Here is a 24,288-nt window from a genome sequence, read left to right as displayed (position 1 = left end):
CTAAGAAGAGCAGCAGTTCTGTTTTGACTTTTGCATCACACAAAAAGTTGTGGGTTTTTTTTTTAAAGATTCAACCATCAGTTTTAATTTATATGCTGGTGTTACAAAGCCATGCAACCTTTCTTTAGCCTTTAAATTCCACAAGGCTGTTGACCCAGAGCCAAGAGGAGAGAGAAATGAATGAAATCAGCCATGAATTGAGGGAAATTTGATCTTTGCACAAGGTGGAGTGGGGGGAGGTTGCTGTGGAGGGAGAAGAGAGACACAAATCCTCAAACAAAAGGCAGACCAAAGCAGTAGCTGCTAGCTAGCGGCAACATCCATTTCCTCCAGTAAAACAAAGAACAAGGCTGGGCTACAGCTGACCTTTTCCCCCCTTCTTGGGGAATCCAGTCCGTATGGCATGGGATGGGATGTGGAAAGGTAGAAAGAGAGAAATTCCTGCATCCCCCAGCAAGGCCCGTTTGCTTCACTTAATCCTGCCTCCTCCAGATAAATGAAGCATAGCATAAATCCATTGTCTAGGAATGGTAACTGAGCCTGGGGCAAAGCAGTCTCTGACCAGTCCCTCCAAAAGCAGGTTCTCCCAAGCTCCTCTTCCCTGTGAGCCACAAATACTCAGGTTACCTCAAATTCTGTCTCACCTGAATGCCTGCTCTCTCTTTAGCTGGGTAGCATCTTTAAGGTCCCCGGGAAGAGCTTCCTGTGGGTTTTCAGCATCCTGGGCTCAGCTGCTCTGCTGCTGCCTTCATGGCCAGGAGACGAGGAGGAGGAGAGAAGAAACGGCGGAGGGAGAGAGAAAGAAAGAGCACCGATGCTTTTCATATTCATGAGACTCTCCTTCCCCGGCTCAGGGATTGGACAGAGGCCATAGCAAGATACACCCTCCCTCCCTCCCTCCCAGAAGCCCTCTTTATAGCTACCCATCCCTAGCTCTACTTGGTGTCCACTGGAGCAAGTAGAAAGAAAACAATAGGAGATAATAGTAGTAGGGGTAATAGGTGGTACATATAGCATTTCAAAGATAGGAAGCCCTTGACTTGCAATATGTAGAGCCCAAATCTCTGAGCAGAGCATATTTTTTTTTAAATTCCATTTATATCCCGCCCTTCTCCGAAGACTCAGGGCGGCTTACAAGCTTAGCAGTAGCCTTCATTCTATGTATATGCCTGCTTATTAGGGCTTTCACACACACCCCAAGCGGCATTATTACAAAGTCAGCTTAATTGCCCCCAACAATCTATGCTTGTCAGGCAAGCTGGACAGGGTCTGAACACAGATTGTACAGCTATTTTGCAGGCTGCGGACAATTGGAATAGAGGGCCTTGGAGATTCCAAATATGCTGTCTGGTTTCCATGGGGGTGGAGAATGGGAAAACAAAATCTAAATGAAATAACTTAACAAATAAACTAGGTCCAGGTTTCATTCCCAGCATCTCCGGGGAAAATATCTGTGCTACAGGCTGTGAATTGCTGCTGGCAGGGCATCTCTAAACTAATATCCTTTTAGAAGGGCAAATCAAAACTATGGTTCCATAACCCATATTAGGAATAACTAAGTTAGCGAAGTTTAGAAGGCAGTATCAATGTAAATTGCAAGTGGTAATAATGGTAAATTGACCTGCTTTTCAGATCACATTTTAGCCGTGATTTCATAGTCCCACTTTTTCACAATGCTCTCTGTCTTTCATTACAGTACCAGAATTCACAGATCATTTGTACTTTCCGCTAACCAGGGTAATGCAAGTTATTGTGCAAGTTATTTACATTTAATTTTTAAAGCACATTCATCTTCCTTCCACCCTGCTTCCCTCATTATGTATTCCACATATTTCTATAGGTGATCCATCAATTTCTGTAGTCTTCTAACTTGGTAATGACCAGAGTGATGATCTAACTTCATTACCTAGTAAAAGATTTTTGTAAACAGAGAACATCTTGAAAGATTGTTCTTATTTTAGAGGTCACTTTCCCCCTCAGTGTCTTTACAAATGTTATTATACTGCTTCTTTTTTCTTTTAATAGCTCTCTAAAATCCTTCGTTAGATTCTTTCCTGAGATCTTTGTCTTTCTTGCCTTTTTTTCTCAGCAATCAACACACAAGATGCCTCCAGAGACAAGGACAGCCATCAATTTCTAGTATCTTTCTATATTGCTGCAATTCAATATGAATGCCTGCTTTCTTCACCTGGGCAGCTGGGCTGACCATGAAGGTTGGGATGACAAGCATATACTCTTGAACAGGGCTCCCCAATCTATGCTCCTTGGCCCGGTACCAGGCCGTGGCCTCTTGGCCATTGGGCCATCGGAATAGCTGGCAAGCCACCACCACCCATTCGCTTTAGCAATGTTGCATGGATGCTAGCAGCCCTGGGCGCACCAGCGTGCCACTGCAGGGGTGCGTAGCCCATTTGTGCATGCACGCAAGCTAGTGGCACCACCGTGTGCGTGCCCGTTTGTGTGTGTGCATGTGCTAGTGGCGCCACTGTGCACGTGCCTGTTTGAGTGTGCACACACACGGGCCGTGCACCCACACATTTCCCTGCTTCTCCCTTTCCTTCAGGGCCGCCAAGCTGGAAAGGTTGAGGAGCTCTGCTCTTGAATACACTCCTGACATTCTTCATTCATTCCCCACCCCACCCCCCCAGGAACACAAAGACAGGAGGACTTGGGAAGGATTCAGAGAGACTATATATAAAAACAATATATCTATATTTTAACAGTTAGACAAACCGTTTTCTATATGATAAGCTGAGTTTATTAAAAAAAATCCCTCTTTGTGATTTTCAAATGTGAGTCTCTCAAGAATGTACCAAAAGAAAAACGGGACAATTTACTGTTTTGGCAGGAGAGTTTACTATGACCATTAGGCCAGCCTGGTATAAATTTATTAACTTGAATTAACAGGTTATAAATTCAACAATGCTCAAGGTTTTCATTTTGTTCTATCCTTTATTTTGTCCAGGACTACTAATATCAATCAATCAGAATACAGCTGAAAGGGAGCTTAGAGGTCCTCTAGTCCAACCCCCTGCTCAAGCAGGAGATCCTATACCATTTCAGACAAATCTGGGAATCATACTTGAGATGCTCCAACCTACACCAAAGCCAGCTTCAGATAAAACTGTCACCTCTTGTATTTTCAAAGGGAAAGTAGGCCTTGCTTCTTTGTCCTAGCAGACCTTCCATGCAGCCTCAGATCTTTTCCTGTAGGCTCAATTAAACTTAATTAGTGACAGATTTTATTTTCCTGGGCTCCAAAATCATTGCAGATGGGGACTGTAGCCAAGAAATTAAAAGACGCTCCTTGGGAGGAAAGCAATGGCAAATCTAGACAGCACACTAAAAAGCAGAGACATCACCCTGCCAACAAAAGTGCGTATAGTCAAGGCTATGGTTTTCCCAGTTGCAATGTATGGCTGTGAAAGTTGGACCATAAAAAAGGCTGAGCACCAAAGAATTGAGGCCTTTGAACTATGGTGCTGGAGAAGACTCCTGCGAGTCCCTTGGACTGCAAGGCGATCAAACTGGTCAGTCCTAGAGGAGATCAACCCTGACTGCTCTTTAGAAGGCCAGATCCTGAAGTTGAAACTCAAATCCTTTGGCCACCTAATGAGAAGGAAGGACTCACTGGAGAAGAGCCTAATGCTGGGAAAGATTGAGGGCAATAGAGGAAGGGGACAACAGAGAATGAGGTGGCTGGATGGAGTCACTAGAGCGGTGGGCGTGAGCTTAGGTGGACTCCAGAAGATGGTAGAGGACAGGAAGGCCTGGAGGAACGTTGTCCATAGGGTCATGATGGGTCGGACACGACTTCGCAGCTAACAACAACAACAACAGTCTAACTAGAAAAGCAGGAGGTCTGCAGGCTGAGTCAGTGTTCTGTTACTATTCTTTATTTGCCACAGCTTTTATTCATAAAGATCTGCAGATTTTAAGAATGCAGTTGGGCATTAAATATGATGCTGAAAGAGAATTTATAAATTCCCTGTACTGATATAATCCACAAGTTTTGCTACAAGTGTAGTTTCAGAGAATTATGATTAAGCAAATTGAAAAGTCAGTTAAACAGTTCTGCATGACAGAGAGAGTAGAATATGATGCATATAAAACTAGTGTTACAATTAGCACACAGTGCAAAAATCAGGCATTGGCTGGTTCATACATTGCTGTAAACAGTAAAGCAGGAATGGTTTCTTGTGGCATAACACACTGATTTTATAGCTGATGTGGGATATGGATTACAGATTGGCCCACAGCTCACATGCCACAGTTATTAATTTATTAGATATATTACACTTTTGTTCAATATAGAATAGTTTGTTGCCTATCCACTTTGTTGCTTGTTCAAGGTTCAAGGTGTTAGTAATGACCTACAAAGCCCTACATGGCATGGGTCCGCAATACCTTGGGGAGCACCTGCGGCCGGCATCAACTTCCCTCCGCCCAGTACGCTCCCACAGAGAGGGCCTCCTCAGGGTGCCACCGGTCAAAGAATGCCGACTGGTGGCCCCCAGGGGGAGGGCGTTCTCTGTGGGCGCACCAGATTTATGGAACCATCTTCCGGTCGAGCTCCGGATGGCGCCTGATCTCCGCTCTTAAAACCCACCTTTTTGAACAAGCCGGCCTGATCTGATGGGATGGGGTTGGGTTTTATAAATTGGTCTTAACTTTTAATCTGTACTAATTTATTACGGGCATCGCTGTTTAATTACTTTTTAATAATTTTTAATTTTTGTATCTTGTTTTTATTATGTATTGCCCTGTTCACCGCCCTGAGTCCTTCGGGAGAAGGGCGGTATACAAATTAAAATAATAATAATAATAATAATAATAATAATAATAATAATAATAATATCGAATGCTTTGTTGCTGAATTCTCATCCAAGCTTTGCTAGCTGGGGTATTCTGGGACTTGAAGTCCACATGTCTTAAAGTTCTGAAGGTTGAGAAACAATGCTCTATATTGTTATTTGTGAAGTAGATTAGGCTAAGAGATACTGACAAATTCACTCTGTGAGCTTTATAAATATGCATGGACTTGAACCTGGACCATCCCAGCTTTATTTCAGCACTAACCACTACTATAGTATGGTGGAATTCTACAGTCTTGCTTCTTCCCTTGACTTTCATGTTATAAAAACAACTGTAAAAATATTTTTTTCTTTGTTCTCTAGATGTATTTCCACAGGGTCATCCTGATAGGCAAAACATAACCTGCAAGGCACAATTATTTTATTTATGTATTAAATTTATATGATTCCTATCTCATTCTGAAAAGCAACTCCAGGCAGCATATAAGTTAGTTCTATCTCTGTTAACTATCTATGACACAACTGATGATCTTAACATTTCCTTTTTTTGTTTTTTTGTGATTGCACACAAGAGAACTAAGTCTCAGTTTGATTCTTTGCTTACAATGGACCCTAAACTGCTGACAATGGGAGGAAAAATATTTTCTAAAACAAGACAGCAGTTATAATTTAGGAAGCAGAATTGCTAAATAGAAATACATAGACATTTCTCTTCACTGCCCAAGGTCAGCCAAATCAGCTGAAATTCTAGGAGGGGAAAACCTAAAGTAGAGATCTGATTTCCAGGGCCAACTGCTGCTAAGTAGCATTTCTTTTAAAAGGTTTATAAGTCAGTGGAATAAATAAATGACTTGATAAAAAGAACCGTTCCAGAAATAAACTTCTAAGGAAACTAGAGATAAAATGGATATATTTTTTTAGAACAGAAAAGAATAACAGAGTTGGAAGAACCTTGGAGGTGTTCTAGTCCAACCCCCTGGTCAAGCAGGAACCCTATACCATTTCAGATAAATGGCTGTCCAGTCTCTTCTTAGATTAAGGTTGTCAGTTCCAGTAATATTTAGTTTTTTCCTCCATCTCAAATATTGGACTGCAGAATTAGATTAACGCAGCATTTGCATGTTAGTGTGTTAGCTTTTATATTCTTCTTGATCTAAAAAACAAGACTTCACCAATGCATCCTTCCTTAAGGTAAAGGTAAAGGTTCCCCCGCATATGCGTGCTAGTCGTTTCCGACTCTAGGGGCCAGTGCTCATCTCCGTTTCAAAGCCGAAGAGCCAGCGCTTGTCCGAGGACGTCTCCGTGGTCATGTGGCCGGCATAACTAGACGCCAAAGGCGCACGGAACGCTGTTACCTTCCCACCATAGTGGTCCCTATTTTTCTACTTGCATTTTTACGTGCTTTCGAACTGCTAGGTTGGCAGAAGCTGGGACGAGTAACAGGCGCTCACTCTGTTACGCGGCACTCAGGATTTGACCCGCCAAACTGCCGACCTTCTGATCGACAAGCTCAGCGTCCTAACCCACTGAGCCTTCCTTACCCTTACTATAACATTTATATCCAGCACCAGCAGCATTCCATTGATTCTCTCCATTCTATCGGGTTTCTGTTATATCATTTATTCCATTTATTTATCAATTCCATTTATTAATTGTAATTCTAAGTTTACTCACTTGACAAATGAGTCTGGGCAACTAACACACACAACATTCTAACACGTTCCTATATCTTCCTGACTCAGTACCTGCAGAAAGAGTCAAGTTTTTAAGTCTGCCCAAAAGGCAATAGTGCTGGGACTGTGTGCATTAACGTATTTGTCTGCAACTAAATACACTAATTCTTCCAATTGCTAGTATTATTTGAGAAACTACTATACCCTACATTATTTTCCAAATGTTGTTGGCATGAGATTGTTTCCTGACCATCTTGTCCAGTAAGTGATCCACTTCAGAAAAACACAGTATGCCTTCTCATAGACAATTCAAAAATACAGAACATAACACCAAGGAAAAAGAACTATGTTTATTGCAATAATCATTGGGTGCCTGGTTTATAAGAAACAATGAACAAGGGAAAGCAAAGACTTTTTATAGAAGATGGAGATTACAAGATAGGAAATCCTAGGCATCTTGGGGGAAAGCTACGCAGATCCTTGTTAGTGTACCTTGAGTACTTCAATTGTTGGCACCCCTTTCAGGAAGGGAGCAGTGCTGGGGAAGCCCCTTTGTTAAAAGAGATGGAATGTTGAGGGTCTCAGCTGATGAAAGACAGAACCTTGGGGCTTCTCTAGATTCCAATTCCTTTGTAAGAGCTTCCCTTGGGCTGTACCCTAATAAACTTCTTTTAAATGATCTGGTTGCTTATTGGGAAGGTAAACCAAGGCAGAACCTAGAGCCAGATTTGGCTATCAGATGGCACGGGGACTTAATCTGGGGCAGGCTGTGTCAGTTTAGGGTAGGATTAGGTGAAGAGAGGAACTGAAATAAGCCCTGGTCACATCTAAAAGACAGGCAGGAAAAAGAGTTCATCCTCTATTTTATTTGCTACATGTATTTTCTCCACTACATATCTTACACTATTCTCTGAAATATTTGCACCCTTCTGAATTGCATGTGGTCCAGCAAAGACATTCTGCCATTTATAAAGCCTAATTTGATTTCAGTTAAAATGAACATCCTCTTTCAGGTTGCTGCAAAACGTTTTCCAAAGTCTAATAAATCTAAACTCTTCCAACAATTCCCTAATGCTCATGGAGAAGGGCGGGATATAAATGTAATAATAATAAATAAATAAATAAATAACTGACCTAGGTTTGGAAAAGGAATACGGTAGTCAGTTCTATATTGGCACTCTGTGCAATAAATAGGAAAACACCATCTTCTCTATTGGCTTTCTTAATTAGTTTTTTTTCTTTTTCTTTTTTGCTTTAAGAACTGTTTGACCTAAAAGATAGCTTCTACAGTATGTAATGCTTCTATAGAGTTTGATGTCCTGATTCCCTCACAGTTGCGAAACATACCTTGACACAAGTCTTTTCTGAGTAGGAAGTTAGTAGCAGACAGAAGTCTCTCCTGATCCTCACTGTAGTCCAGGGTTCCAGATTACTTCTCTTTTTAAAGAACGTTGGCTGGGATCAACCTATTGACTAAGAAATGCTGCACTATCCACAGCTAATCACCTGATCAATCAGTCAACTGCTGCCATAAGCCTCTCCCTGTCAGACCATGAGCTCACAAAGTAAGCAAAGACGTCCTTCATTCAGCCAGATGAAAACCACACAACCTCACCCAGTTAGCCAACAAGATTTCTAAAATGCTAAAACATACCGGCTCCCTCACAAAACTTCCCTGTTCCCATTTGCTCACTCTTAATGCTAAAAGTTCAAGGCACTAATTTTGCACCATAATCCACATTAAAACTTATCTGAATATTTGAACCAATTGATTTCTCTTTGCAAGTTGTTATGTGAGCCGAACAAATTATTGTTAATTCTGTAAAGCATACTAAATAACACATTAATCATATGCTGTTATTTCCAATTTTCCACTGTAAGGTTTTACACTTAGCCTCACAATTGCCCCAGCATTACTCAGGAATTTAAAAGAGCCAAAAGAAACTCCTGAGCCGAGGTTTCAGCAAGCAAACAACTTTTATTTTGATCAAAATAGAGTTGGATGGCCACATCTCTCTTCGTGGCTGGTAGAGAGATGAAGGCAACAACCAGGAAAGATGTCTTCCACCTTTTATACCTTTCCAGAACAAAGAAATCTGGTCTTGGTACTAGGAACCAAAAGGTACAGAAAAATAATTCCAAGATGATGACTCATATACAACAACCAAGGCTCCACCACAACTCCTTTTCCCCCTCCCCTTTAACATGAGGCTTTTACTTTTTCAAAATACATAAAGCATCTGACTACAAAATAATGATTACAAAATAACAAAACAATTTTTTTTTATTTTAATCCCATTTATATCCCACCCTTCTCCGAAGACTCAGGGCGGCTTACAATTTAAGCACAAACCAATGTGCTTAGCAATGATTACATAATACCAATACAAGTATCAATATAAAATGGTTACTAATGGTTACTATATAAAATAGCTGCTAATGTCAAACTTATACTAAAATCATAAGCACAATAAAATCCCTTCACCACCATTCAGCATCACTGAAAGACTCTATTACTATTGGGAAGCATCTCACCTGGCTTAGAGGAGGGTTCAATGCACAGTTAGTCTGGAGTTACTGTGCAAAAGCATTAGGAACGACCCCAGCTGGGTTCCTTGGAGCCTTAGCTATTTGTTACCAAGGGAAGGCTGCCAGTTTTGGGAGATTCCTATATTCTCGACAGAACATAATAAAGCAGTTAGCTTGAATTTTGTATGTGTGGGTCTGATGGTTCATGCTTGTCATTTTCACAGATTAAACAAAGCCATCTTTCTGGAATCCAAAAAACACATCTTCTCTGTAGCAGCACCAGCCCTCTGGAATTAGGCTAAAATCTGAACAGCTCCCATCGTATTGATATTTTGAAGCATCCTATGGGCCTGGCTCTTTGCTCAAGCATTTAGCAAAGATGACAGATGCCCCACCCCCTTTCTTCTTTTTTTTCACTCCCCTTCAAGTTTTTTTTTGCCATTCTTTTATTTTGTGCTGTTTTTGTTTTGGGGTTTGTTTGTTTGTTTTGCATTTTGTTTGATTTCAAATGTTTTTAACATTGTAAACTGTCCAGAATCACTAGAGGTATGATAGCCTATAAATGTAATAAATAATAAAGACACTATATCTTTTCTCCCTGTCATCCATAATTTTATCCATATCTATGATGTGACTCATTTTTTTCCCCCTAAACCAGGGGTGTCAAACTGCCAGCCCATGGGCCGGATGCATCATAGTGAAACCGTGTCCACCCCCATTGCCGGTAATGGCAAAAAAGTCACGATACACTGCAACACATCACATGACGTTGTGAGTTTGACACCCCTGCCCTAAGCCAAGAAAAAGTACTGCTGACTTCTGAACAATTCTTGCTGTTGCTGATTTGATAAACCATAATCCCTCACCTTTCTTTTCTTTCTCCCTATCACGCACTGGGAAGGCGATAATAGTTGATGTACTAATCGTTTATTTGTTCTCTATAAGCAAATCTGATTGAATACAGCTTCTATTTTCAAATTAACCTGGCATTGCTGATAAGCTCATCTATAGGGAAAGCATTTTGTCTGTGAAACTCACGCCTTTTATTTTCAGCAAGGCTGCTACATCATGTCCCATCCAGACCGGTCTCACAATGCATACTTGCATTTCCTTTCCATCTCTAAGAGAGTTTCAGTGTGAGCTACAGAATAATTTTAATAACGAAGAAAATACTATTTTATAATTCTAATTAGAATCCTAAGATTTGAGAGGGAATCACGAAGTGCAAGCAGAAAGTAGATACCCCATCTCTAATCATTTTATGCCCTAGGAAAGGGAGGCAGGAGAGAAGCTAGGCTTGGGAGAGAGCGAGTAGCAATGAAAGCTTAAAAAAAAAAGCTTCTATGTCAATCCAGTGGCCAAATAATTTCTGAGACCAGGCGCCAAAACAGACATCTTATTTGCGCGCCGACTACAATGGAAGGACCCCGCCTGCCTCTCGTGGCCATTCAGCATCACGCGCCGGCCGTGGAAGAAAGTCCTCACCGTTCTTGTTTTTCCTATCCCAGCTTTTTTGGTTCTTTGTTTGCTCATCCTTTTGCTTCTCAGCGAGGGAATCGCTGCAATGCCGCTTTACGAGGGTCTCGGCAGCGGCGGAGAAAAAACCGCCGTGGTGATCGATCTGGGTGCGGCCTTCACCAAGTAAGATAGTTCGATTCCTGTTTTTTTTTCCCCTGCCAAATCGCATTAGCCCTGCTTTTTGTGACTGTGCACCTATTTTCTCTCTCGCCCTCGTATTTTATCTATCAGCTGATTTTATACCGTATTGCTACGCACTGTTTTTGCTCCCATTGCGGGTTGCAATTGTATTCCGCCACCGCCATCACCTCGCTTTCTCCCAAGTGGTTTAATGAAAGGAGAGGTTTATTCATTTCGTAACGATCCGGGTTCTTAACTGTGCTTCATTGAATAAATAAGTGCTGGCTGCATTCCCATAATCGTTGACCATGAACTACTTCTTTCTATCCATAGTAGCTGTTTTGCATATCTTAGCCCAAAATCTGATGAACCACATCCTGCTGCGATGCAAGAACCTAGCTTGAGAGTTCGTGTCTAAGACTTGCTGGAGCTGCCTTTGTACAATGTGTTTATAGTTAATTGAATCATAGCTTATTGAATTAATTTAATTGCTGAATTTTCAAAACTACAGCTATAAGTCTTCATAGCTGCATGCTTTAAGTTACATCACCCTGAGCCACACTGATCACCATTTTTGGTCTGGGGCAAACCCAGGCACAGAATTCTAGTGTTGAAACTTGTACTTATTGATTGACCAGGGAGGAATTTTGCTTAGAAATATTCCAAACTGAGTTACATTGCTTATGCTACTTATGTAGTAGGGTGGTGCTCTCTGAACCTGGTTTTCTTCCAGCTGTTTTATTACTAATCCAGGTAACATCAATGCATAATCTAGGTAATATCGTCAATGCACTTACTTAGTAGTACACTATAAAATGCACACTATTATAGAAGAGAAAGGAGAGAGAAAAGAGAATTGAGTTCTTGAGCAAGTTGTATATAAAGAATCAGGCTTTAAAATTCTATTTCTGGTGTCATGTAAAACAGTCATATTGTAATTGATTTGCATAAATTATGGTTTGTGGGGAAATGTAGTATTGCAGATTCATATAATTTGAAGATATAAATCTTGGCTTAAAATGACTGGAGTTACATATCACATTAATATGATTGGTTTCAGTTTAATATTAAATGTAAACCCAGCCACTTACCATGTTAACAAAACACTTAAGACCTAGCTTTATAGTGCATCTTATATTAATCAGTGTTTCTGATTATCACTTGTTCAGAACTTGAAATTACAGCTAATTTTAATTAATTTAAAATTAATTAAATTAGCCCTAATATTCTACAATTACGTATTTAAGGGAAGAGAATGATAACATTTTAAATTTAAAATATCATTATAGTAATAGTTAGGAAAAAACCTCTCTGCTACAGATTTAAAAGTTTCTGTCTTTTAAAATAGACAAAACTAGTAAAAGAATAGATGAGGTTAACTCAACACAATGACCAATTAACATACTCTAATAGATTAATGGACTCTGCCTGCTTCATGCTTTAAGGTTCCAGGTAGCCATTATTGCCTGCAAAAGATAAGATTCTTAGATTTATCCTTAGAAGAACCATGAATCAGGAGCAGGGTTGAGAATGACATGAAGCACACAGAGTCCATTAATTTATTAGAGTACATTAATTGGTCATGTTAAATTGTGTTGAGTTAACTTCATCTATTCTTTTACTAGTTTTGTCTATTTTAAAAGACAGAAACTTTAGCAGAGAGATTTTTTTTCTAAGCCATTACTATAATGATATTTTAAATTTAAAATGTTATTCTCTTTCCTTAAGTATGTAATTGTAGAATATGTACTATACCAGCCATGTCAAACTCGTGATGTCACCTGACATCGCACAACATATTGTGACTTTTTCCCCATTGCTGGCAATGGGGTGGGCGCGGTTTCAGGACAACGCATCCGGCCCGCAGGCCGGCAGTTTCACATGCCTATACTGTACCATAAAATAACAAGGGGAAATGTTCCAAATGCTCCTGAATATATAGAAGTCCTTAGGTTTTTTTCAATATTAGTTTGGCTTCAGAAAAATTTAGTGTTAGTTTGCTTCTGGTGTTATACAGAAGCATATATATTGGTTCTTAGTAGGATTACCAGATTGGTACTGCCATTTGGTTGTTTTGAATGTGTATGTATTTTAGTATTTTTAATTTTCCAGATGTGGCTTTGCAGGAGAAACAGGTCCCAGATGTGTCATACCTAGTGAAATAAAGAAACCTGGTGTTTCAAAGGTAATCTTTTAAGAAAATATAATATAGTTCTGTGGATATCAGAACAAATGGTGGAAATTGCTAATTGCAATCAGTAAATATTCTAATTTAACTATGCTTTAACTAGCAAATCTGGAGAATGTAGTTAACAGAAGAGTTCTGTCTACCTACCAATATCACAGAAAGGAGACTTAACAAGTTATTATACAGTATACAGTATTTAATTTTTGTTGTTGCTGTTGTTAGCTGCGAAGTCGTGTCCGACCCATCGCGACCCTATGGACAACATTCCTCCAGGCCTTCCTGTCCTCTGCCATCTTCTGCAGTCCATTTAAGCTCACGCCTACTGCTTCAGTGACTCCATCCAGCCACCTCATTCTCCGTCGTCCCCTTCTTCTATTGCCCTCAATCTTTCCCAGCATTAGGCCCTTCTCCAGTGAGTCCTTCCTCCTCATTAGGTGGCCACAGTATTTGAGTTTTAGCTTCAGGATCTGGCCTTCTAAAGAGCAGTCAGGATTGATCTCCTCTAGGACTGACCGGTTTGATCGCCTTGCAGTCCAAGGGACTCGCAGGAGTCTTCTCCAGCACCATAGTTCAAAGGCCTCAATTCTTTGGCGCTCAGCCTTTCTTATGGTCCAACTTTCACTGCCATACATTGCAACTGGGAAGACCATAGCCTTGACTATACGCACTTTTGTTGACAGGGTGATGTCTCTGCTTTTTAGTGTGCTGTCTAGATTTGCCATGGCTTTCCTCCCCAGGAGCAAGCGTCTTTTAATTTCTTGGCTACAGTCCCCATCTGCAGTGATCTTGGAGCCCAGGAAAATAAAATCTGTCACTACTTCCATTTCTTCCCCATCTATTTGCCAGGAATTGAGAGGGCCAGATGCCGTGATCTTGGTTTTCTTAATGTTAAGTTTCAACCCAAGTTTTGCACTCTCCTTCTTCACCTGCAACAAGAGGCTCTTTAGTTCTTCTTCACTTTCTGCCATTAGAGTGGTATCATCTGCTATTTAATTTTACTTGCTAGCAAAATAAAGCTTAGGATCAGATTACCCCGTATATACTTGAGTATAAGCCGACTCGAGTATAAGCCGAGACCCCCAATTTCACCCCCCAAAACTGGAAAAAGTTATTGACTCGAGTATAAGCCGATCCGCCGTTCTGCAAGCCTCTGCCGCCAGCAGAGGCTCGATCCGCCATTTTGCAAGCCTGAATACACAGGAATACCCTGTGTAGCCGCGGCTCGTCGGCAGGTCTCCGTTCCTCCTGCCGACCTTTGGGGAGGTTTGGGCGCCTCCCCAAACCTCCCCAAACCTCGGCAGGTCTCCGTTCCTCCTGCCGACCTTTGGGGAGGTTTGGGCGCCTCCCCAAACCTCCCCAAACCTCGGCAGGTCTCCGTTCCTCCTGCCGACCTTTGGGGAGGTTTGGGCGCCTCCCCAAACCTCCCCAAACCTCGGCAGGTCTCCGTTCCTCCTGCCGACCTTTGGGGAGGTTTGGGCGCCTCCCCAAACGTCCCCAAACCTCGGCAGGTCTCCGTTCCTGTTTGGGGAGGTTTGGGCGCCTCCCCAAACGTCCCCAAACCTCGGCAGGTCTCCGTTCCTCCGCGCAGACCTGCCGACCTTTGGGGAGGTTTGGGCGCCTCCCCAAACGTCCCCAAACCTCGGCAGGTCTCCGTTCCTGTTTGGGGAGGTTTGGGCGCCTCCCCAAACCTCCCCAAACCTCGGCAGGTCTCCGTTCCTGTTTGGGGAGGTTTGGGCGCCTCCCCAAACCTCCCCAAGCCTCGGCAGGTCTCCGTTCCTCCGCGCAGACCTGCCGACCTTTGGGGAGGTTTGGGCGCCTCCCCAAACGTCCCCAAACCTCGGCAGGTCTCCGTTCCTGTTTGGGGAGGTTTGGGCGCCTCCCCAAACCTCCCCAAACCTCGGCAGGTCTCCGTTCCTCCGCGCAGACCTGCCGACCTTTGGGGAGGTTTGGGCGCCTCCCCAAACGTCCCCAAACCTCGGCAGGTCTCCGTTCCTGTTTGGGGAGGTTTGGGCGCCTCCCCAAACCTCCCCAAACCTCGGCAGGTCTCCGTTCCTCCGTGCAGACCTGCCGACCTTTGGGGAGGTTTGGGCGCCTCCCCAAACCTCCCCAAACCTCGGCAGGTCTCCGTTCCTCCGCGCAGACCTGCCGACCTTTGGGGAGGTTTGGGCGCCTCCCCAAACGTCCCCAAACCTCGGCAGGTCTCCGTTCCTGTTTGGGGAGGTTTGGGCGCCTCCCCAAACGTCCCCAAACCTCGGCAGGTCTCCGTTCCTCCGCGCAGACCTGCCGACCTTTGGGGAGGTTTGGGCGCCTCCCCAAACGTCCCCAAACCTCGGCAGGTCTCCGTTCCTCCGCGCAGACCTGCCGACCTTTGGGGAGGTTTGGGCGCCTCCCCAAACGTCCCCAAACCTCGGCAGGTCTCCGTTCCTGTTTGGGGAGGTTTGGGCGCCTCCCCAAACGTCCCCAAACCTCGGCAGGTCTCCGTTCCTGTTTGGGGAGGTTTGGGCGCCTCCCCAAACCTCCCCAAACCTCGGCAGGTCTCCGTTCCTGTTTGGGGAGGTTTGGGCGCCTCCCCAAACCTCCCCAAACCTCCCCAAACCTCGGCAGGTCTCCGTTCCTCCGCGCAGACCTGCCGAGGTTTGGGGAGGTTTGGGGAGGCGCCCAAACCTCCCCAAAGGTCGGCAGGAAGAACGGAGACCTGCCGAGGTTTGGGGAGGTTTGGGGAGGCGCCCAAACCTCCCCAAAGGTCGGCAGGTCTGCGCGGAGGAACGGAGACCTGCCGAGGTTTGGGGAGGTTTGGGGAGGCGCCCAAACCTCCCCAAACAGGAACGGAGACCTGCCGAGGTTTGGGGAGGTTTGGGGAGGCGCCCAAACCTCCCCAAACGTCGGCAGGTCTGCGCGGAGGAACGGAGACCTGCCGAGGTTTGGGGAGGTTTGGGGAGGCGCCCAAACCTCCCCAAACAGGAACGGAGACCTGCCGAGGTTTGGGGACGTTTGGGGAGGCGCCCAAACCTCCCCAAAGGTCGGCAGGTCTGCGCGGAGGAACGGAGACCTGCCGAGGTTTGGGGACGTTTGGGGAGGCGCCCAAACCTCCCCAAACAGGAACGGAGACCTGCCGAGGTTTGGGGACGTTTGGGGAGGCGCCCAAACCTCCCCAAAGGTCGGCAGGTCTGCGCGGAGGAACGGAGACCTGCCGAGGTTTGGGGAGGTTTGGGGAGGCACCCAAACCTCCCCAAACAGGAACGGAGACCTGCCGAGGTTTGGGGAGGTTTGGGGAGGCGCCCAAACCTCCCCAAAGGTCGGCAGGTCTGCGCGGAGGAACGGAGACCTGCCGAGGTTTGGGGAGGTTTGGGGAGGCGCCCAAACCTCCCCAAACGTCGGCAGGTCTGCGCGGAGGAACGGAGACCTGCCGAGGTTTGGGGAGGTTTGGGGAGGCGCCCAAACCTCCCCAAACAGGAACGGAGACCTGCCGAGGTTTGGGGACGTTTGGGGAGGCGCCCAAACCTCCCCAAAGGTCGGCAGGTCTGCGCGGAGGAACGGAGACCTGCCGAGGTTTGGGGAGTTTTGGGGAGGCGCCCAAACCTCCCCAAACAGGAACGGAGACCTGGGGAGGTTTGGGGAGGCGCCCAAACCTTCCCAAACGTCGGCAGGTCTGCGCGGAGGAACGGAGACCTGCCGAGGTTTGGGGAGGCGCCCAAACCTCCCCAAAGGTCGGCAGGAGGAACGGAGACCTGCCGAGGTTTGGGGAGGTTTGGGGAGGCGCCCAAACCTCCCCAAAGGTCGGCAGGAGGAACGGAGACCTGCCGAGGTTTGGGGAGGTTTGGGGAGGCGCCCAAACCTCCCCAAAGGTCGGCAGGAGGAACGGAGACCTGCCGAGGTTTGGGGAGGTTTGGGGAGGCGCCCAAACCTCCCCAAACGTCGGCAGGTCTGCGCGGAGGAACGGAGACCTGCCGAGGTTTGGGGAGACGCCCAAACCTCCCCAAACGTCGGCAAGTCTCCGTTCCTCCGCGCCCTGCCTGCCTGCTTCTTTCCGCTGCGGAAAGAAGCAGGCAGGCAAGGCGCGGAGTTTGGGGAGGTGCGCGCGCACCTCCCCAAACCTCCCCAAACTTCGGCAGGTCTCGGACGGCGGTGGCTTGGGAGAGGTGCGGGCGATCCCGGAAGCACCAAAGCCTCGGCCGCGCACAAGTCCTCGGTAAGTTTTTTTTGTTGACTGGAGTATAAGCCGAAGTGGAATTTTTCAGCCCAAAAAGTGGGCTGAAAAATTCGGCTTATACTCAAGTATATACGGTAGATTAAAGCCCAATATGAAAAGAGAGTTCCCAGATTTTCAAAATGGCTTTAGATAAGGCTGAGAAACAAGGGATATGATACACCCTTAGTAATTGATGTGGTAGAAACAGCAACAAGTGTACTTACCAAAAGAATTGGAGAGGATCCAAATAAATGTGTAAGTGTAATCTTTACTGGTACAGTAAATCACTGAACCCTAAGCTTTGAGAGCCAAGAAACAGTTTCAAGAGCATATAAGTTACAAATACTTAAATGTTGATTTATGGGCAATATAGTTCAGAAAAAAAATTATAGGTAGTTATTTTGCAAGAAAGGTAAATTAGGGGAGACCTGTATTTTTAATGACTAGGCAGTATAAAAAATGTGGTCACCTTTCTTTTTTGTTACAGTAGGAGTTTTTGTGCTAATAGTTTGCTAGGAGTCTTGTCCTTGAAGTATCAGGTCTCTTTGGTAACTTGGTATTTCCTCCTAGGTCAAAAGGGGCACTCTTGTCCTGTTTACCACTATTTATAGTACTCTTTGTTTGTAGCTTCTTTGAAACTAAAAAATTCTAACAAAGCAAAGTTTTCATTGTATGTTCAAAGGTTTTCTTTAAGGTTACATTTTATTGCAAGTGGAACTTTTTTAAACATTAGAAATTTCCTTCACATTGGAAAAAACAAAATTGAAATGTCAGTAAGTGGTTTATTTTATTGTTTTGATCACATCAAGCTATGGAATGTGCTTAGGAAAATAGGAATCTCAGAACATCTCATTGCCCTTATATGAAAATTATATTCAGATCAAGAAGTCACAGTCCGGACAAAACATGGCAAAACAAGCTGGTTCCATATGAGCAAAGGATACAAAGCTGATCATTTAAGGTTGGGTATTCTTCCCTTAAAATAATAATAATAATAATAATAATAATTAATAATAATAATAATAATAATAATAATAATAATAATAGAAGAAGAAGAAGAAGAAGAAGAAGAAGAAGAAGAAGAAGAAGAAGAAGAAGAAGAAGAAGAAGAAGAAGAAGAAGAAGTTGTTGTTGTTGGAAGGGACCTTGGAGGTCATCTAGTCCAACCCCCTGCTCAGGCAGGAAACCCTATACCATTTCATACAGATGGCTGTCCAGTTTCTTCTTAAAAACTTCCAGTGTTGGAGTATTCACCACTTCTGGAGGTGGGTTGTTCCACTGGTTAATTGTTCTAACTGTCAGGAAGTTTCTCCTTAGTTGTAGGTTGCTTCTCTCCTTGACTAGTTTCCATCCGTTGCTTCTTGTCCTGCCCTCAGGTACTTTGGAGAATAGCTTAACTCCCTCTTCTTTGTGGCAGCCCTTGAGATATTGGAACACTGCTATCATGTCACCCCTCACCCTTCTCTTTGTTAAACTACACATACCCAATTCCAGCAACCATTGCCTATACGTTTTAGCCTCCAGTCCCCCAATTATCTTTGTTGCTCTTCTCTGTATTCTTTCTAGAGTCTCAACATCTTTTTTACATCGTGGTGACCAAAACTGGATGCAATATTCCAGGTGTGGCCTTACCAAGGCATTGTAAAGTGGTATTAGTACTTCACGTGATCTTGATTCTATCCCTCTGTTAATGCAGCCTAGCACTGTGTTGGCTGTTTTGGCAGCTGCAGCACACTGCTGGCTCATATTGAAGTGATTGTCCACTAGGACTCTAAGATCCCTCTCACAGTTATTACTGTTGAGCAAGGTACTACCTATACTATACCTGTACATTCAATTTTTCCTGCCTAAATGTAGAACCTTACTTTTTTCACCACTGAATTTCATTTTGTTAGATAGCGCCCAGTGTTCGAGTCTGTCCAGGTCCTCCTGTATCTTAAGCCTATCTTCTGGAGTATTGGCTATTCCTGCCAGCTTGGTGTCGTCTGCAAATTTGATGAGTTCCCCATCTATCCCCTCATCCAAATCGTTGATGAAGATGTTGAAGAGCACCGGGCCCAGAACAGAGCCCTAGGGCACCCCACTACACACTTCCTTCCATGTAGATGCAGTTCCATTGAGGACCACACGCTGAGTATGGCCTGTCAACCAGCTACGAATCCATCTGGTGGTGATGCTATCTAACCCACATTTTTCTACCTTATCAAGTAGTAGGTTGTGATCTACTTGATCAAATGCCTTACTGAAGTCCAAGTAAATTATATCTACAGCATTCCTCTGGTCCACTAATTTTGTCACTTGGTCAAAGAATGCAATAAGATTTGTCTGGCATGATCTGTTTTTGACAAACCCATGTTGGCTTTTAATGATGACTTTGTTTGCATCAAGGTGTTCGCTGATTTGTTGTTTGATTATCTTTTCCAGAATCTTCCCAGGTATTGAGGTCAGGCTGATAGGTGTGTAGTTTCCTGGATCTATTTTTTGCCCGTTTTTGAAGATGGGAACTACATCAGCTCTCTTCCAGTCCTCTGGTAGTTCCCCAGTGCTCCAGGATCTTTGAAAAATATAGTTCAGTGGTTCTGAGATCACGTCTGCCAGTTCCTTGAGAACCTTGGGGTGTAATCCATCTGGTCCTGGTGATTTGAACTCGTCTAGGCTGGATAGATGCTCACTTACCATTTTCTTGCCTATCTTAACTTGTGTTTCTATTCTGTTTTTTATGGCACTGTTTTTGGTAGGTTGGACTGTTTTTTCCCTTTGTGTAAAGACAGATGCAAAAAACGAGTTAAATAGTTCTGCTTTCTCCCTGTTGCTTGTCACCTTCTTGCCACTTTCCCCCACTAATGGACCAATCATTTCCTTAACTTTTTTCTTGTTTTTTATATGTTGAAAGAAGCTTTTTTGTTATTTTTGACTTTGGTTGCAAGCCTTACTTCATTTTGAGCCTTAGCTTCCCTCACTTCATCTTTGCAGGCACAGGCTATTTGCTAATATTCTGCCTTAGTTATGTGCCCCTCTTTCCACTTCTTATACTTGTCCTTTTTATCTTTCAGTTTATCAGAGAGTTCTTTATTCAGCCATGCTGGTTTCTTTTGAGAGCTGTTGTTTTTCTTCTTTGTTGGTATTGTGCTAAACTGGGCCTTTATTATCTCACTTTTCAAAATTTCCCAAGCTTCTTGAATTGTTTTCCCCTTTAGGATTCTCATCCATGGAATTCTTCCCAAGGTCTCTCTAAGTTTATTGAAATTAGCTCTTTTAAAGTCCAAGACTCTAGTTTGGCTGTGTTCTATTGCTTGTGCTTCCAGAATGTTGAATTCCAATATTGCATGATCACTTCTCCCCAAGGTTCCTGTGGCTTCGACACTTCTATCATTTCATCTCTGTTAGTGAGAATTAAATCCAATATGGCTAATCCCCTAGTTCCCTTCTCTACCTTTTGGGAGAGAAAGTTGTCTGCTAGGTTTGTCAGGAATCTGTTTCCATTTGGTGCAGAATTTGTCTCCCAGTTGATATCAGGGTAATTAGTCCCCCATTACTATTGTGATGTGCTTCCTACATACCTTAGTTAGCTGACTAGCAAAAAGTTCATCTATTTCCTCTGCTTGGTTGGGCGACCTATAGTATACACCTATGGTAATGTCATTTTTTCCCCTTTTATATTGACCCAAATGCATTCAAGTTTACAGTTTTCATCATTGTTATGCTCTATTTCTGTAGAGATAAAGTTATTTCTTCCCCTTCATGGATTACTGCCTTGTCGTGGCGAAGGGGCTTGCGTAATTCAATGAAGCTATGAGCTATGCCGTGCAGGGCCACCCAAGACGGACAGGTCATAGCAGAGAGTTCTGACAAAACGTGATCCACTGGAGAAGGAAATGGCAACCCACTCCAGTATCTTTGCCATGAAAACCCTATGGACAGTACCAAAAGGCAAAACGATATGACGCTGGAAGATGAGCCCCTCAGGTCGGAAGGCGTCCAATATGCTACTGGGGAAGAGCAGAGGGCTAGTACTAGTAGCGCCAGAAAGAATGAAGCGACTGGGCCAAAGCTGAAAGGACGCTCAGCTGTGGATGTGTCTGGTGGTGAAAGGAAAGTCCGATGCTGTAAAGATTTTTTCTCCATAGGAACCTGGAATGTAAGATCCATGAATCAAGGAAAACTGGACGTGGTCAAACAAGAGATGACAAGACTGAACATTGACATCTTAGGTATCAGCGAACTAAAATGGACAGGAATGGGTGAATTTAATTCAGATGACCATCAGGTATACTACTGTGGGCAAGAATCCTTCAGAAGAAATGGAGTAGCCTTCATAGTCAATAAAAGAGTAGGAAAAGCAATACTGGGATACAATCCTCAAAATGACAGAATGATCTCAGTTCGAATCCAAGGCAAACCATTCAATATCACAGTAGTCCAAGTCTATGCCCCAACCACCAGTGCTGAAGAGGATGAAATTGACCAGTTCTATGAAGCACTACAGCACCTTATAGAACTAACACCAAAAAATGATGTTCTTATCATCATGGGGGATTGGAATGCTAAAGTAGGAAGCCAAAAGATAACTGGAATAACAGGCAAGTTTGGCCTTGGAGTGCAAAATGAAGCAGGGCACAGGCTGATAGAATTCTGTCAAGAGAATACGATGGTCATAGCAAACACTCTTTTCCAACAACCCAAGAGACGGCTCTACACATGGACATCACCAGATGGTCAACACAGAAATCAGATTGACTATATGCTCTGCAGCCAAAGATGGAGAAGCTCTATACAGTCAGTAAAAACAAGACCAGGAGCTGACTGTGGCTCAGACCATGAGCTTCTCCTTGCAAAGTTTAGGCTTAAACTGAAGAAAGTAGGGAAAAGCACTAGGCCAGTCAGGTATGAATTAAATCATATCCCTGTTGAATATACAGTAGAGGTGACAAATAGATTTAAGGAATTAGATCTGATAGACAGAGTGCCTGAAGAACTATGGACAGAGGTTCGTGACATTGTACAACAGGTAGCAACCAAAACCATCCCAAAGAAAAAGAAATGCAAGAAAGCAAAATGGCTGTCTGAGGAAGCTTTGCAAATAGCTGAGGAAAGGAGGGAAGCGAAAGGCAAGGGAGAAAAAGAAAGATACACCCAATTGAATGCAGAATTCCAGAGAATAGCTAGAAGAGATAAGAATGCCTTCTTAAATGAACAGTGCAAAGAAATAGAAGAAAACAATAGAATAGGGAGGACCAGAGATCTTTTCAAGAAAATTGGAGAAATGAAGGGAACGTTTAATGCAAAAATGGGCATGATAAAGGACCAAAATGGCAGGGACCTAACAGAGGCAGAAGAGATTAAGAAGAGGTGGCAAAATTACACAGAAGAACTATACAAGAATGAGCTTAACGTCCCTGATAATCACAATGAGGTGGTCACTGACCTCGAGCCAGACATCCTAGAATGTGAAGTGAAGTGGGCCTTAGAAAAGCTGAGCAACAACAAAGCTAGTGGAGGTGACAGTATTCCAGCTGAGCTATTCAAAATCTTAAAAGACAATGCAGTAAAAGTGCTACACTCAATTTGCCAGCAAATTTGGAAAACTCAACAGTGGCCACAGGATTGGAAAAGATCAGTTTACATTCCAATTCCTAAGAAAGGCAGTGCCAAAGAATGTTCAAACTATCGCACCATTGCACTCATTTCTCATGCTAGTAAAGTCATGCTTAAAATCCTACAAGCTAGACTTCAGCAGTATGTGGATCGAGAACTACCAGAAGTGCAGGTAGGATTTCGAAGAGGCAGAGGAACTAGAGATCAAATTGCCAACATACGCTGGATCATGGAGAAAGCTAGGGAGTTCCAGAAAAACATCTACTTCTGCTTCATTGACTATGCTAAAGCCTTTGATTGTGTGGATCATAACAAACTGTGGCAAGTTCTTAAAGAGATGGGAGTACCAGACCATCTTATTGGTCTCTTGAGAAACCTATATGTGGGTCAAGAAGCAACAGTGAGAACTGGACACGGAACCACTGATTGGTTCAAAATTGGGAAAGGAGTCCGGCAAGGCTGTATACTGTCGCCCTGCCTATTTAACTTATATGCAGAGCACATCATGAGAAAGGCAGGGCTAGATGAATCAAAAGTTGGAATTAAGATTGCCGGAAGAAATATCAACAACCTAAGATACGCAGATGATACCACTCTAATGGCAGAAAGTGAAGAAGAACTAAAGAGCCTCTTGTTGCAGGTGAAGAAGGAGAGTGCAAAACTTGGGTTGAAACTTAACATTAAGAAAACCAAGATCATGGCATCTGGCCCTCTCAATTCCTGGCAAATAGATGGGGAAGAAATGGAGGTAGTGACAGATTTTATTTTCCTGGGCTCCAAGATCACTGCAGATGGGGACTGTAGCCAAGAAATTAAAAGACGCTTGCTCCTGGGGAGGAAAGCCATGGCAAATCTAGACAGCACACTAAAAAGCAGAGACATCACCCTGTCAACAAAAGTGCGTATAGTCAAGGCTATGGTCTTTCCAGTTGCAATGTATGGTAGTGAAAGTTGGACCATAAGAAAGGCTGAGCGCCAAAGAATTGAGGCCTTTGAACTGTGGTGCTGGAGAAGACTCCTGCGAGTCCCTTGGACTGCAAGGCGATCAAACCGGTCAGTCCTAGAGGAGATCAATCCTGACTGCTCTTTAGAAGGCCAGATCCTGAAGCTAAAACTCAAGTACTTTGGCCAACTAATGAGAAGGAAGGACTCCCTGGAGAAGAGCCTAATGCTGGGGAAGATCGAGGGCAATAGAAGAAGGGGACGACAGAGAATGAGGTGGCTGGATGGAGTCACTGAAGCAGTAGGCGTGAGCTTAAATGGACTCCAGAAGATGGTAGAGGACAGGAAGGCCTGGAGGAATGTTGTCCATAGGGTCGCGATGGGTCGGACACGACTTCGCAGCTAACAACAACAAAGTTATTTCTTATATAGAGAGCAACTCCACCTCCTCTTTTGTTTAGTCTGTTTCTTTTAAATAATTTAAATCCCTCTAGCTGTGTGTTCCATTTGGGGTTGCGTCCCACCATGTTTCCGTAATGGCAACAATATCATATCTGCCCTCATTTACCTGAATTTCTACTTCACCCTGCTTACTGTTCATAATCTGTGCATTGGTGTATAGACATTTGAGTCCTTTATAACTGACCCTGTGTTTACTTGCTACATAACTTGTGTGGTGCCTGAGTTTCCCTATTTTCTTAGATTGCCAGGGACAGTGAT

General features: G+C 43.7%; 1 protein-coding gene across 3 annotated transcripts in view; it reads left to right on the top strand.

Annotated features, from left to right (window-relative positions):
• The first annotated feature begins 10,479 nt into the window (after positions 1-10,479).
• The window catches only part of ACTR10 (actin related protein 10), a 28,130-nt gene continuing 14,321 nt past the window's right edge, over positions 10,480-24,288 (top strand). The window contains exons 1-3 of one of the 3 annotated variants that reach the window (XM_083378299.1): positions 10,501-10,657; positions 12,767-12,839; positions 17,911-17,992. Coding sequence is in view for 1 of the 3 variants with exons in the window: in XM_083378298.1 (XP_083234424.1) it covers positions 10,581-10,657; positions 12,767-12,839 (150 nt within the window). In the remaining 2 variants the exon portion in view is untranslated. Of the gene's footprint in view, positions 10,658-12,766; positions 12,840-17,910; positions 17,993-18,078; positions 18,297-24,288 lie in introns of those variants that run through there. The other 2 variants (XM_083378298.1, XM_083378300.1) reach the window with 2 other exon arrangements.

The sequence above is a fragment of the Vipera ursinii genome, assembly GCF_947247035.1.
Source record: "Vipera ursinii genome assembly, chromosome: 1".
Lineage (NCBI taxonomy): Eukaryota > Metazoa > Chordata > Lepidosauria > Squamata > Viperidae > Vipera > Vipera ursinii.
The sequence above is the reverse complement of the archived record's forward strand: the minus strand, read 5'-3'. Positions and strand labels throughout refer to the sequence as shown.